Source organism: Rhinoderma darwinii, chromosome 2 (genome assembly GCF_050947455.1).
Source record: "Rhinoderma darwinii isolate aRhiDar2 chromosome 2, aRhiDar2.hap1, whole genome shotgun sequence".
NCBI lineage: Eukaryota > Metazoa > Chordata > Amphibia > Anura > Rhinodermatidae > Rhinoderma > Rhinoderma darwinii.
The window spans coordinates 463,597,676-463,614,234 of NC_134688.1; the positions used below are offsets into that span (position 1 = coordinate 463,597,676).

At 45.1% G+C, this 16,559-nt stretch overlaps 1 protein-coding gene across 3 annotated transcripts in view; it reads left to right on the forward strand.

The window, feature by feature from the left end:
• CHAF1B (chromatin assembly factor 1 subunit B) overlaps nt 1–15,537 on the forward strand; it is a 102,184-nt gene extending 86,647 nt beyond the window's left edge. For 2 of the 3 annotated variants that reach the window (XM_075854598.1, XM_075854597.1), the window contains exon 15: nt 15,257–15,537. In XM_075854598.1, coding sequence (XP_075710713.1) covers nt 15,257–15,296 — 40 coding nt within the window. In that variant the 3' untranslated portion in view covers nt 15,297–15,537. The remainder of the gene's footprint in view (nt 1–15,256) is intronic. The other variant, XR_012881609.1, reaches the window with a different exon arrangement.
• The last annotated feature ends 1,022 nt before the right edge of the window (nt 15,538–16,559 follow it).

Sequence of the window (16,559 nt, forward strand, 5' to 3'; positions counted from 1 at the left end):
TGTGGCATCATATACAGGGAGGTGTGTGGCATCATATACAGGGAGGTGCGTGGCATCATCTACAGGGAGGTGTGTGGCATCATCTACAGGGAGGTGTGTGGCATCATCTACAGGGAGGTGTGTGGCATCATATACAGGGAGGCGTGTGGCATCATATACAGGGAGGCGTGTGGCATCATATACAGGAGGTGTGTGGCATCATCTACAGGGAGGTGTGTGGCATCATATACAGGGAGGTGTGTGGCATCATATACAGGAGGTGTGTGGCATCATCTACAGGGAGGTGTGTGGCATCATATACAGGGAGGTGTGTGGCATCATGTACAGGGAGGTGTGTGGCATCATATACAGGGAGGTGTGTGACATCATGTACAGGGAGGTGTGTGGCATCATATACAGGGAGGTGTGTGGCATATACAGGGAGGTGCGTGGCATCATATACAGGGAGGTGCGTATCATATACAGGGAGGTGTGTGGCATCATATACAGGAGGTGTGTGGCATCATATACAGGAGGTGTGTGGCATCATATATAGGAGGTGTGGGGCATCATATACAGGGAGGTGTGTTGCATCATATACAGGGAGGTGTGTGGCATCATATATAGGGAGGCGTGTGGCATCATATACAGGGAGATGCGTGGTATATACAGGGAGGTGTGTGGCATCATATACAGGGAGGTGTGTGGCATCATATACAGGGAGGTGTGTGGCATCATATAGAGGAGGTGCGTGGCATATACAGGGAGGTGTGTGGCATCATATACAGGGAGGTGTGTGGCATCATATACAGGGAGATGTGTGGCATCATATACAGGGAGGTGTGTGGCATCATATACAGGGAGGTGTGTGGCATCATATACAGGGAGGTCCGTGGCATTATATACAGGGAAATGCGTGGCATATACAGGGAGGTGTGTGCCATCATATACAGGGAGGTGTGTGGCATCATATACAGGGAGGTGCGTGGCATCATATACAGGAGGTGTGTGGCATCATATACAGGGAGGTGTGTGGCATCATATACAGGGAGGTGCGTGGCATCATATACAGGGAGGTGTGTGGCATCATATACAGGAGGTGTGTGGCATCATCTACAGGGAGGTGTGTGGCATCATATACAGGGAGGTGTGTGGCATCATATACAGGGAGGTGTGTGGCATCATATACAGGGAGGCGTGTGGCATCATATACAGGAGGTGTGTGGCATCATCTACAGGGAGGTGTGTGGCATCATATACAGGGAGGTGTGTGGCATCATATACAGGAGGTGTGTGGCATCATATACAGGGAGGTGTGTGGCATCATGTACAGGGAGGTGTTTGGCATCATATACAGGGAGGTGTGTGACATCATGTACAGGGAGGTGTGTGGCATCATATACAGGGAGGTGTGTGGCATATACAGGGAGGTGCGTGGCATCATATACAGGGAGGTGCGTGGCATATACAGGGAGGTGTGTGGTATCATATACAGGGAGGTGTGTGGCATCATATACAGGAGGTGTGTGGCATCATATATAGGAGGTGTGTGGCATCATATATAGGAGGTGTGGGGCATCATATACAGGGAGGTGTGTGGCATCATATACAGGGAGGTGTGTGGCATCATATATAGGGAGGCGTGTGGCATCATATACAGGGAGATGCGTGGTATATACAGGGAGGTGTGTGGCATCATATACAGGGAGGTGTGTGGCATCATATACAGGGAGGTGTGTGGCATCATATAGAGGAGGTGCGTGGCATATACAGGGAGGTGTGTGGCATCATATACAGGGAGGTGTGTGGCATCATATACAGGGAGATGTGTGGCATCATATACAGGGAGGTGTGTGGCATCATATACAGGGAGGTGTGTGGCATCATATACAGGGAGGTCCGTGGCATTATATACAGGGAAATGCGTGGCATATACAGGGAGGTGTGTGGCATCATATACAGGGAGGTGTGTGGCATCATATACAGGGAGGTGCGTGGCATCATATACAGGGAGGTGTGTGGCATCATATACAGGAGGTGTGTGGCATCATATACAGGGAGGTGTGTGGCATCATATACAGGGAGGTGCGTGGCATCATATACAGGGAGGTGTGTGGCATCATATACAGGAGGTGTGTGGCATCATCTACAGGGAGGTGTGTGGCATCATATACAGGGAGGTGTGTGGCATCATATACAGGGAGGCATGTGGCATCATATACAGGAGGTGTGTGGCATCATCTACAGGGAGGTGTGTGGCATCATATACAGGGAGGTGTGTGGCATCATATACAGGAGGTGTGTGGCATCATCTACAGGGAGGTGTGTGGCATCATATACAGGGAGGTGTGTGGCATCATGTACAGGGAGGTGTGTGGCATCATATACAGGGAGGTGTGTGACATCATGTACAGGGAGGTGTGTGGCATCATATACAGGGAGGTGTGTGGCATATACAGGGAGGTGTGTGGCATCATATACAGGGAGGTGTGTGACATCATGTACAGGGAGGTGCGTGGCATCATATACAGGGTGGTGCGTGGCATATACAGGGAGGTGTGTGGTATCATATACAGGGAGGTGTGTGGCATCATATACAGGAGGTGTGTGGCATCATATATAGGAGGTGTGTGGCATCATATATAGGAGGTGTGGGGCATCATATACAGGGAGGTGTGTGGCATCATATACAGGGAGGTGTGTGGCATCATATATAGGGAGGCGTGTGGCATCATATACAGGGAGGCTGTAAATAGAGTCTAGGTGAACATGTGACCTTCCTTTGGGTGTTTTCAGGGGGCTCGGACAAAAAAAGCCTGACCAATGAAATTCATCAGTTTTTTTTAACGGCCATGAAAAACTGATACAAAACGGATGTCAAACGGCCATTAAAAACGGACAGACGGACTGGAAATGGATGAAAATTTAGAGACTCTGATGCAAAACGGCCGTGAGATACTGACAGTTCATCAGTTTTTAATGGAATTTTTTTTTCAGTCGTGTGAATATAGCCTAATACTTCTCACAGCTGAGGGTTTGCTACAATTGTAACCAGTCTAGACAATTCTGTGTGATCTAAATGGATCTTTCTAATTCAAAGTTACCAAACTTTTGATTATAGGGTGATTAAACTTTAGTTACATAAGACCGGATAATACTCAAATGTGAATTCCGACGTCAAGATATTTGGGGCGCAGGTCTCAGAAGTGAATAGATGAAGTATTTATTTTAGAGGGTAGATTAACACAGAATTTAATCTCACCAAGAAAGAGCTCTTAAAAAATGATCCTACAATGTCACACAGTAGTAAAAAATGAGTATGAGAAAGTTCAGCGGAGCTGGAAACAGTCATTAAACTTTATTATAATATGTGGTCTGGGTCTGTTTACCCTGCGCTGCTCCTGAACGTTATCTCGGAGGACATGTAATGGCACCTGGCTAGGAAAGCAGATCTCTCCACTAAAAACCCGGCTCCCTGGCACTCACCAATGACTCCTATGTTATTTCATAGGGTAATTGCCATATATTTTATGTACAGGAACTTATATATTTTGGGTTCTCTCTGTATACATTACATGTCGAGGAATGGTGTGTAAACCTGGTTTCCTGGTCTGAGGTGATTCATGGCACCAAGATAAATATGTATGAGCCGATATTCACAGCAATGCAATGCAAAATCTACCATGTGCCATTTATGATACTGCCAGAGGCGTGGACCCAAGGGGGCAAGGACATTATATGTCTGGGCGGCAATCAGAGATGAAGATGAACCTGAAGTAAGGAGTGATTAGTAAATTGAGGGGTCTGATCTGGGGTCTGAATTAATTTTGTGGGTTAGTCTAATTTTGGGGGTCTGACCTGGAGTGTGAATTAATTTTGGGGTCTAGTCTGGAGAAAGTAATAATGCCCCCTGGAAAGTAATAATGCCTCCTGTGTCCTCTCTAGAAAGTAATAATGCCCCTGTGTACCCCTAAAAAGTTATATCACCCCATGTGCCCCTAAACAGCAATGCGTGCCTCCCCATTAAACATTCCCACCTTGTTCCCCTCTGATAGGTAATTTGTTCCCTTTGTTCCCCCGAAAAAAAGAAAAAACTTATACTCACCCAACCCAGATTTTGCCAGCATTTTTTTTAAAGTCAAAACCAGAATTGGATCCAGAAGAGCAGACCTATAAGGGTATGTTCACACGGCCTATTTACGGACGTAATTCGGGCGTTTTTGCCCCAAATTACGTCCGAAAATAGCGCCTCAATAGCGCTGACAAACATCTGCCCATTGAAAGCACACTCTTGTTCACAAGAGGCGTAATTTACGAGCCGCTGTCAAATGACGGCGCGTAAATAGACGCCCGCGTCAAAGAAGTGACCTGTCACTTCTTTGGGCGTAATTGGAGCCGTTATTCATTGACTCCAATGAATAGCAGCGCTAATTACGCCCGTAATGGACGCGGCGTTCAAGCGCCTGCACACGCCGTTACGGCTGAAATTACGGGGATGTTTTCAGGCTGAAACATCCCCGTAATTTCAGCCGTTACGGACGCCCTCGTGTGAACATACCCTAAGGCTGGATTCACACGAGCATGTTCGGTCCTTAAAGGACGGAACGTATTTCGGCCGCAAGTCTCGGACCGAACTCAGTGCAGGGAGCCGGGCTCCTAGCATCATAGTTATGTACGACACTAGGAGTCCCTGCCTCTCCGTGGAACTACTGTCCCGTACTGAAAACATCATTACAGTACGGGACAGTTGTCCCGCAGCGAGGCAGGGACTCCTAGCATCGTACATAAGTATGATGCTAGGAGCCCTGCTCCCTGCACTGTGTTCGATCCGCGACTTGCGGCCGAAATACGTTCCGTCCTTTACGGACTGAACATACTCGTGTGAATCCAGCCTTAGTACTTCCTTTATATTTTTTCTTCTGTTTAAGTTCTGTTCCTGGTTTTAGCTTAAAAAATACATGTGAAACCTGTAGAAAATCTCCACAGTGTGAACAGTTGGGAGGCTTTAGAGCTTGTCCACACATAACGGAAATGCTGCAGAAAATGGTGCGTATTTTGTTGCGTTTTTCTCAATGCAGAGAGATGGTGACATCTGCTCTGAAAAATGCAGCAATTCAGTCCACTTTCACCAGCATTAATTGACATGCTGGGGTACGAAAAATACGCACCGCAGGCCAATTTCGGGTCGCAATTTTTATGCACCCCATAATGATACCAAGAAAAACTAAATCTTGTCATCAAAAAACAAGCCCACATTTGGCTACATCGACGGAAAGCTGCAAAAGTTACGGCTCTTGGAATGCGGGGACACAAAAACAAATAATTTTTGTTCAAAAGGGTTTTTATTGTGCAAAATTTGTAAAATAGAAAAAAACTATACATATTTGTTACTGCCCTAATCGTATCGACTCACAGAATAAAGGTAACGTGTTATTTACGTTGCATGGTGAACGACGTAAATTCAAAAAACTATAAAAACAACGCCGGAATAGCTGATGTTTACAATTCCAGACCCAAATTATATTTACAAAAAAATGATGGCTCTTGGAATGTGACAATGAAAAAACGAAAAAGAATGCTTGGTTATTATGGCCAAAATAGGCCTGGTCGTTCAGGGGTTAGTAAATTAAGTGCAGTTCTCGGCAATTACCCTCTTCAATTTAATTGGCACATGCAGTTTTGGGGTATAATCTCCAGCCAAGAAATAAAGGCGGAATAAAGTCATGTTATTTTGCCATGTCCATTTGATACATCTTTTTCGAATCTCATTATACGTGACAGAAAGCGATTAAAAGTGACGCACGTCTGTCATAATATTGCGTGTGTCACTCGTGCCATTCCTCTAACACACATTAAATCACATTTTTGGCTCATTTCATTTGATAAATGTGTCGTGGTGTATATACCAAATGGAACACAAGGATTACTAACACCGGACCCTGCCTGCTGGGCGCTTATGCTGAATTTTTATATTCTTGCCTGTGCAGGTGTTTAATTGGGTTGTCCACTACTGAAAACTGATGACCAATCCACCGGATAGGTCATCAGTATATCATCGGTGCGGGTCCAACACCCGGACCTCACACCTTTAAGCCGCTCCAGCTGCCTCCGAGCACCGGCTGTTATGGCCCATTATGCTATGTACGGAGCCGGAAGCAGTTGGCTCCGTACATAGCATAGCGGCCGTGCTGCCGAACTGCAGCTCTGCTCCTATTCACTTGAGTACGGCAGCACGACTATTAAGTGGCCGGAGCCATCTGCTTCCAGCATGTACGTCCGGTGCTCAGAGGCAGACGGAGCGGCTTAACGGTGCAGGGTTCGGTGTCGGACCCCCACACATCATGTACTGATGACTTATCCGGTAGACAGGTCATCAGTTGTCCAGTAGTGGTTAACCTCTTTAAGCTTATTGGGTGTCATATTGTATACCTATTATTTTTATATTCTTTGTGCGTCAGTATAGCCATGAGCACTTTATTCAGCGTCTTTTTCAGCTGCCAAATATTTTCCTGGGGGGACTCATTTTGTGCACCTTGAATTGTAGGTCTTATAGATTGCTCTTGTTTTTTTTTGCTGTATACAGTGTTTTTAATCATTCTTGGTTCTAATTAAAATAGGATTTTCTTTTCTATAGTTGGATGTGCTTTTGCCCTACTTTGCTGCACGTTCTTGCTATAACTACTTATAGGGCATAGACTTTGCACTCCTGTTATATATTGTATTGTACATAATAAAGTTATAGGGGATATTCCACCACATCAACTTATCACCTATCTAAAGGATCTGTGATAAGTGTTTGATCACTGGGGTCCCCACTGCTGGGACCCCACCGATCAAGAGAACGGGGGTCCTGAATTCCCTGAACGAATAGAGCGGCAGTCGGGCATGTGCGCTGCCGCTCTATTCATTCTCTATGGGACTGTCAGGGTATGTTCACACGGCCTATTTACGGACGTAATTCGGGCGTTTTTGCCCCGAATTACGTCTGAAAATAGCGCCTCAATAGCGCTGACAAACATCTGCCCATTGAAAGCAATGGGCAGACGTTTGTCTGTTCACACGAGGCATATATTTACGCGCCGCTGTCAAATGACGGCGCGTAAATAGACGCCCGCGTAGAAGAAGTGACCTGTCACTTCTTTGGCCGTAATTGGAGCCGCTATTCATTGACTCCAATGAATAGCAGCGCTAATTACGGCCGTAATTGACGCGGCGTTCAAGCGCCTGCACATGCCGGTACGGCTGAAATTACGGGGATGTTTTCAGGCTGAAACATCACCGTAATTTCAGCCGTTACGGACCCCCGCCGTGTGAACATACCCTCAGAGATAACAGAGTACAGCGCTCGGCTATCTCTGGCAGTGGCAGCGCACATGCACGACCGCCGATCCGTTTGTTCAGGGGAATCAGGACCCCTGTTCTCTTGATTGGTAGGGGTCCCAGCGTTCAAACACTTGCCACCTATCCTGTGGATAGTTGATAAGTTCATGTAGTGGGATAACCCCTTTAACATGTCACTTATACCACACTGTGTACGTTGTTAAAATGATACCTAAAAATCATAATGGAAGAATTGTTTTTTTGCCATTTTCCTAAAAAAAATAAGGTTTTTAATACATTATTTGTACCCCTCTTTGGTACCGTTGAATATTACAACTTGCCCCGCCAAAAACAAGCCCTCAATGTGCACCGAAAAATGAAACCATTATGGCCCTCAGAACTAGGTAAAAAAAAACAACTCTGCACCCTCAAGACCCAAAATTGCTGCAGCTGAATGGCGTTCAATGTTATTAGTTTATACCATGAGGCTGAGTTCAGACGCAATGGATTTTTTTGCTATGGCATTTACTGAAAAATCGCTGCGGATTTGCATCAGATGTACCGCTCTTTTATGGCACAATCTGCAACATAAAAGGCATGCTGTGGATTCGATAATCCGCTACGTGTGAATGGGGTTTAGTAAAAGTCCATTCACTAACATTGTACTGTAAATGTGTTGCAAATTTTTGGTGCGGAACCCCCAGCAATAATTTGCATGGAATCCGCAATGTCTGAACTCAGCCCGAGGGGAATGTAGAAAAAATAAATAAATCCACAAGTATATTATTTGGTGTCTGGTGATATACGTATATGTACGGTTCTGTTCATAACACGTCTGAGCCTTCCAATGACCGGCATATAGTGGCATTAGGGGCGCAGCTAAAGGCTCATGGGCCCCGGTGCAAAGTCCATCTTCGGCCACCCCCAACTTCTCTTCATGGCCGACGGCACGGCCTTCAGATGCATCGCTAGGTCTGCTAAGTGACCCATCGATGCAGCACTAGCAGCCAGAGGCGTTGCTAAAGGCTTAAAACATCAGGGACAATAGCCCCAATACATATGTTTTGCCCCCCCCAAATATATATATATATATATGTGTGTGTGTGCGTGTATATATATATATATATAAATATATTGGAAACAGCATATCTATATCACTACGACCCCATGATAGGCGTAGCTCCAGGGCCCAGCAGACAGTACCACACATCGTAGGCTTAGGTACAGGCAGGGCTGTATGTAGATTTGATGCCGCCCTAGGCACTTTTAGTGCTGATGCCCATCATAACTCCCAAAGTTACGGAAACAGCGTAGCTCGCTGACATAATAATTACAATAATTGTTTTTCTTTTTTATGTGTTACTAATTTTTTTTTGTGTTTTAGTTTTTTTACAGGTTGGGTTGTTGGACTACTTCGGATTCGAGGACTACTTTGATGACGGCGGTTTTTTAATTCTCAATAAAATAGTTAACGAGGGTTGAGTGGAGGTTTATTGGGCTAGGAAAGGCCAAAGACCATGGGCCTTCCCACCCTGGTAATGCTAGTCTGCTGCTGCTATGTTGTATCTGGCTAATTATAAAAAATGGGGAGGGCCCCACATTGTTTTTTCCAATTTTTCATAACCAGCCAGTTACAACATAGCAGCGTCAGGCTAGCATTACCAGGGTGGGAAAGACCACGGTTTCTGGCCTTTCCCAACCTAATAATAACAACAGCCTGTGGCCGCCCCAGTGCCCTGCCATCAATACAGATTGTTGGTTACTGGATCGTAACCTGCTCTTCCCTTTCCCCTGGCGGCGGTGGGTTCCGGCATAATAATGGGGGTTAGTGTTAGCCTCTTCACCAGCTAACACTATGCCCCGCCTTAGTCATGGACTCTGTCAATTAGACAGCAGCCATTCCTAAGACAGTAGTAGTAAAGTTTCAAAAAATACAGACACATAGAAAAAGTATTTTATTGAAATAACAAAAAAAAACACAACCCTCATTGACCATTTTATTGAAAATAAAAATGAAAACCGCCGTAATTGAAGTAGTCCTCAAATCCAAAGTAGTTCAATAACCGAACCTGTAAAAAAAACATAAAAAAGCAAAACAATTGTTATACTTACCTTTCATGGATGCAGCACTGGAGCCGCAATGTCATCCGTGACGGTTAACTAAGCTGTGACAGCTCTAAGCTGTCATTGGTTAGTTTACATCACGTGGTCCCATGTTACCTCAGTTCATTGGCCTACTTTTGAAAGTAGGACAATGAACTGAGGTCACCGGGCACCACGTGTTGTAAACTAACCAATGACAGCTTAGAGATGTCACTTGTTAGTTTACTGATGCTTGTAAGGGGCGCAGGATCACCTGAGATGTGCCATTAAAAAATCCTAGTGCGGGGACTCCTTCAGGTACAAAGGAGTTACTGCGCTAGGAGTTATTTGCAGTCATTCACCTGCTTTCAAAAGTAGGTAAATGATTGCTAGTAACCAGGTAAGGCCCTGTTCACATCTGCGTTCGGCATCTGTCAGAGGAGAAGAACAACAGAAATGGCAGAAGTGCAGGCTCCGTTGAACAACAAAGACAACCGGCGCCAGACGAAACCCATTGACCTTAATGAGTTCCGTCGGATTTCCGTCTGGGTGTCCATGGATCACAACATGTATGATACTGTCTGCTGGGCCCTTTATCTAAACCTAACACAAGGTTTATCTAAGCCTGCCGAAAAACGGACAGAATGTGCTGCGGGTTCCAGGTCGGATAAGCTGCGTAGTTTTTACGTAGCGTATCCAACCCGTGTGAACCTGGCCTAAGGCTGGGGATTTTCATATTCGCAGCATGCTCATTCTGTTACAGATGTTCTCAGCGGATTTCACCTTCTTCAATGTAGAAGGGGTGAAATCCACTGTGAATCCACACATAACACATACGGATTTTGCTTTGGATATGCTGCCCAAAAACAAAAAATGCAACAAATTCGGCACATGCAGATATGTGGCGCTAGGCCTAGTTCACACAGAGTTTTTAAGGTGCTGATTTTGGCAGGGAAACCGTGTCTGAATCAGAAAACGCTCCAAAATCTCCCTCCATTGATTTCAATGGGAGGTAGAGGCATCTTTTTCTTCGGGCGGGGGTTTGATCGCTCACGGAGAAAAAAAGCGTCAGGCCCTATCTTGGAGCGGTTTCCTCCTCTAAACCGCCATTGTAATCAATAGGACACTCGTTTGTAGTGTCTGTTGACGTGGTTTTTGACCAAAAACTGTCCACAGTTTTTGCATTGGATTCATTTAAGAAAAAAACACCGGAAAAAAATGTGTCCAAAAAACGCATAAAAAAAGTGTCAAAAAATGCTTGCATTTCAAAATCTGCCTCAAAAATCCTGAAGGAATTTTGGCGCAGATTTTTTTCTGTCTGACAAAAACCTCTGTGTGAACTGGTCCTTATGTTCTGTTTAAATCATATCTAGGGTATATTTATATATTAGGCCCCCAACGCATTAGTACCGAGTCATCCAGCAGAAAAAACATACAGTTGCATATGTTGTTGGTTTATGTTTGGCACACATGTCGTGAGATGATCATACCTCCCAACCTTCAAATATCACAAAGATGGACAACCGACGCGGCACACGCAGTGGGTCGCAACAATTTTTTTTCTTTTAAGCCACGCCTCTAATCCCACCCAAACCCCACCCATACACACCTGATTAAGCCCACACAGTATCATGCTCCCATAGTGCCTACCACACAGTATAATACCAAATAGCTTCCCCCACACAGTATAATGCCCTCTTGCTGCCACCATACAGTATAATGCCCCCATAGCTGCCACCATACAGTATAATGCCCCATAGATGCACCCATACAGTATAATGCTCCCATAGCTGCCACCATACAGTATACTGCCCCATAGATGCACCCATACAGTATAAAGCTAACACAGATGCCTCCATGCAGTATAATGCCCCCTTAGCTTCCCCTAGGGCCAGCGCCCTTGTAGATAGTGACGCAGTGCCCATGTTGGTAGTGCCCATGTACATATAGTGCCACAGTATCCTCTGTAGATAGTGCCCCAGTGTCCATGTAGATAGCGCCACCCCCCCTGTAGATAGCACCATTGGGACTCCCTCTAGGAGCGGAATCCCCAGCCAGAGCATAGGTCAGGGATTCCGCTCCTAGAGGGAAGCCCTGATGTCACTGTCCATATATGGACAGTGACGTCAGTGGCTGCTCCTTGAGCGGAATCCACGTTGCTGACTCTGGCCGGGGATTCTGCTCCAGGAGGAGCCCCTGACGTCAATATCCATATATGGACAGTGACCTCAGGGCTTTGCTCGAGGAGCGGAATCCCCGGCCAGATCATTGGCAATGGGGATTCCGCTCAAGGAATAGCCACTAATTCTGAAGCAGGGAACCATCAGCTCCCTGCTTCAGAATTAGTTCAGAACGGAGGAGCAGAGGGAGCTACTTCAAGCGCTGTGCTCGGGGAAGCCCTTGATGGTACTGTCCATATATGGACAGTCAAGCAGTAGAAAAGAGAGGCAGCACTCCAAACAGATGTCGTCAGAAAAGTGGATTTATTCTCGCATCAGTGCAGTAAACAGTGCAACGTTTCAGCTGCTCAATGGAGCCTTTGTCAGTGCTTGATGGGAGAATAAATTCCCTTTTCTTACGACATCTGTTTGCAGTGCTGCCTCTCTTTTCTACTTCTTGTTTGGACATTGTGGGATTTACAAGTCACCCTGGAGGTTGGCACCCATCTGGGCACTGGAGGCTTCTCTTGTTCTGCTGTGCTGCCCACGCTCTCTTTTCTTCATATATGGACAGTGACGTCAGTGGCTCCTCCCTGAGCGGAATCCCCGTTGCCGACTCTCGCCGGGGAGTCCATGCGCCTAACGTCAATGTCCATATATGGACAGTGACCTCAGGGGTTTCCTCTTGGAGCCACATCATCGGCAACAGGGATTCCGCTTAAAAAGTAGCCACTAATTCTGAAGCAGGGAACCATCTGTTCCCTGCTTGAGAATTAGTTCAAAACGGAGGAGCAGAGGAAGCTCCTCCGCTCGCCGAGGACTCCCTTGCCGACTCTGGCCGGGGATTCCGCACCAGGAGTAGCCACTGACGCACGTCACTGTCCATATATGGACAGTAACGTCAAGGGCTTCCCCGAGCACAGCACTTAAAGTAGCGCTGTGCACGGGGAGTCCTCTGCGAGCGGAGGAGCTCCCTCTGCTCCTCCACTCTGAACTAATTCTGAAGTGGGGAGCCGATGGTTCTCTGCTTCAGAATTAGGTTGACAGCGGGACATACCCCTGGCCGCCCGGGGGAACAGTGCCCGGAATCCGGGACTGTCCCGCTGAATCCGGGACGGTTGGGAGGTATGAGATGATCCCTATGAGATGATCCCGGCATGTATGCCGCACATATGCCTGAGACATGATGTGAGCAGAAACTAAGGCCTCCTGCACGTGGGATGGAAATGCTGTGGAGCATTTACGAAAGATAAATTGACATGCTGCCGATTGAGAATCTGCACTTCAGGTCAATTTCCGAACGTATTTTCTGCTGATCTTTCCTACAGTGTGGATGAGCTTTGTTTAAATCTCACCCACTTTGCTGCTACTAAAATACGCTGCAGAATTTTTGCACAGAAATTCCACTGCATTTCCGTCCTGTGGGTAGGAGGCCTACAGGTAGTATGTTAAAGCAGCAGCACGCCTTTTTTCTAACGCATTGTGTGAGTGGGAATTCTATAAACCCCATTCAGCTCTACGTAACATCTAGCTGCTTAGCAAAGAGCAAACTTGGCCACTAGATGGTGCTGCAGTATTACCGACAAATATAGAAGCCTTCAGCTGTAGGCGTATTCATGTTCTACACAGTGTCATCTAATACTAAATACTGCATGTTTTCTATCCATATTAGCCAATAAGTCTAGGTCTCGACCACATAGCATGTCCTGCTATATTATTGGAGTATTAGGACCGTGTATGTATCAATCATATTGTTGTAATTCAGTCCTGTCCTCTGGGAAAGCTGGGTGACAACCAATGTGATTGTCATTACAGCTCCCGCAGGAGTTGTCACTGAGATTTCCTATAGTCCACAATGGTACATTTTACTTAGTTATGCAGAAATATGGGCGATGTTTTGTGAAAATCGTGGAAAAGACGCGTGACTAGACCCTAAGGCCACGTAGCGTAAACGCTGCAGAATTTCCACAATGGAATTTTGTGCGGAAATTCCACAGCGTTTACAGTAGCAGCAAAGTGGATAAGATTTAGTAAATCTCATGCCCACGCAGCGGAAGAAAAACCGCAGCATAAACGTTAATAACTTGACCTGCGGTTGAGAATTTAATTCCGCAGCATGTCAATTTATGCTGCGTTTTAGTTGATTTTCCGTTACGGCTTTTCCCCATTGAATTCAATGGGGATGCAAAACCCGCAATAGAAAGCCAAGCATTGCGACTTTTGCGATGTAATCGCAGCAGTGCGCCGAAAAATTGCAACGCCGAAAAAAAAATAAAAATCATACTTACCCAGAACGCCTTCCTTCTTCCTGCAGTCCGGCCTCCTGGGATGACTTTGCATCCCATGTGACCGCTGCTGCCAATCACAGGCCGCAGCATCACATGGCCTGCAACGTCATCATGGGAGGCCGGAGCGAACGTCAGCGGGGGGAGGGCGTAAATGAGAACGGCTTTCTTCCGCAGCAGAATTTCTGTGGTGCGATTTTTCGGACGGAATGTCTTGCGGGTTCTAGGTCGGACACGGTGCGTGATTTTTACGCAGCGTATCCGTCCCGTGGGAACCCGGGCCTAAAAGTTTGCAATCTAAATGGATTTATTATTTGGGAATCAGTAAACGATAAGTGACAAGCAATATGGCTGCTATTGAAGCTCTTACAGGGGTTGTCATTCAGCTTTGCCAGTGATATTACTGCTGTATTAGACATAACTACCAGACAGATTTACTATTTAGTACTTTAAGTCAGTTGGGCTGGTGCCCGGCTCTCCAGGAAATATATATAATTGTATTTGTTGTTGTTTTTTTTGTATTGTCATTTTGTTTTTAAAAAACAAAATAAAGATTTCAAGTATTTGAATTTTTAAGACTCAAGGACTTACATTTATTGGCAGAGGCGTCCTTGAAACTCCTGGTCCCAATGCAAAATCTGTATCAGAGCCGCCAACTGCTTTGTGCCATTTATAAGACTGGTGTCTTCTTCTGAGGCAGAGGGGCCTTCGGGCCCTGTGAGATACCAGGGCCCCCGGGTGCGACTGCTACCTCTGCTATGCTCTTTATTGAAACATTCATGTTCTCTTTTTCTTATAATAATAGTTGAAAATGATCATTGGTATTACAGGCAATTTTTCTTTTTTTAATAAAAAAGGTCAGACAGTGTGATTGGTGCAACTTTCTAAATAGTTTTTATTAAAAATGTTTCCTTTCTTAGATATAGCTGCTCTGTATTCTCTGTACAGAGCAGCTGTATTTTTCGCTAAATCCTGCTCCAGCCTGGTCCGCCGGACTTATGGGTTCAGTGACAGCGGGTAGAGCAGGAGCCTGGACCGGGGCACAGTTTAAGGGAAGGCCCCCATGACATTGGAGGGATGCTCTGGCACTAGGTGAGTGAGGGGTTAACCTAGTATGCAGGAGATGGTGTAAATAGCGGGCTAGTGGGAGTGTATTAGCAAAAGAGAAGAGGAGGGGTATGGGGGGGGGGCTTACCTGATTGGTAGTTAGTCAGGATCCAAGGAGAGGGGTACATGGGAACACAAGGAAGGTCCCTCAGTCTGTATCCCAGAAGTGTATAATGTCCCACCCACCCTTAATTTTGGTTATTTATTTATTTATTTAATTTTGAATTCTTTTTTTTATTTTGCTGTATGGTTTAATTTTCATTGGAAATGTGTTTTTTTGTGTTTTTGGTTTTCTTTTCTGACTTGTTTTCCTTTTCTTTCCAGGAGCATTTGTCATGGCAGTTGGCGGGAACGGGGTCTTTGAAGGGGGTACATTTACAGGAGAATGCGGGGCTCATCGCAAGTTTGGGGAGTCCCAAAAGGTGGTACCTATATGGTAACTGGTCTGTCCCTACTGGGCGGAGGTCTCAGCGGGACGATAATTTCGGTGCAAGATTCAGCAGGAGGGCCCTCGAATCAACGATATGCGGCTGAGGGCGGAGAGGTGGTGCTGATGTTGAAATGGAGACAAAATGGTAACTTCAAAGGCCCCTTCCTGTATTGTTAATTGTTAATTAATGATGTTTATATATATATATATATATATGGTTATTTTATTAATAAAGAAGGAGGCTGTTGTGGCCATTTTTATCCAAAGTCACACGCTCATGGTCTTTATTTCAGGTAATAGTTAAGATGAGTTCTTTGGTATTTGTGAGGTTGGGTCTTTTATTTAAAGAGGCTCTGTCACCACATTATAAATGCCCTGTCTCCTACATAATGTGATCGGCGCTGTAATGTAGATAACAACAGTGTTTTTTATTTAGAAAAATGATAAATTTTGACCAAGTAATGACCTATTTTAGATTTATGCTGAGGACTTTCTTAATGCCCAACTGGGCGTTTTTTAGCTTTTGACTAAGTTGGCATTGTAAAGAGAAGTGTATGACAGTGACCAATCAGCATCATACACTTCTCTCCATTTATTTTTTATTCAATACAATATAAAATTCCATACAAGTAAGGAATAAAGAAAATACAATTATGCACATTTTTACATTTTCCCCCTACTCCCACCCCCCACCCTCTCAAGACCGATCTTGGTAAAAGAAAAAACAAAGAGAACAAAAATTCTTACCACTCCCCCCAATAGGTTTTACGGTGTTTGCCTTGATTATAGATTTTCTCATATTTCATTATAATTTTTACATTATTTACCCAAGCATTAAACTCCGGTGGGGAGCTAGATATCCACTTTCTAACTATTAGTAATTTTGCAATAAATAATAGTTTTATTAATCCACATTTTTTTTCCTTAGAAATTTTTAATTTGGAATCATCCCCCAGCAATACCAGTTGAGGTTGAAACACTATATCTGGATCTATTTTTTCCAAAATGTTTTTAAAAATTCTATCCCAGTAATCAGCAATCTTAATACAATTCCATAACATGTGCAAATAGTTTGCTTCCGCTGCACCACATCTGGGGCAGTTAGAAGCTTTATTAATCGAGAACTTACTCAAAAGGACTGGCGTATTTATGTACTCAGCACAGCGTGATCTTGCGACATTAACGTTACTGAAGTGT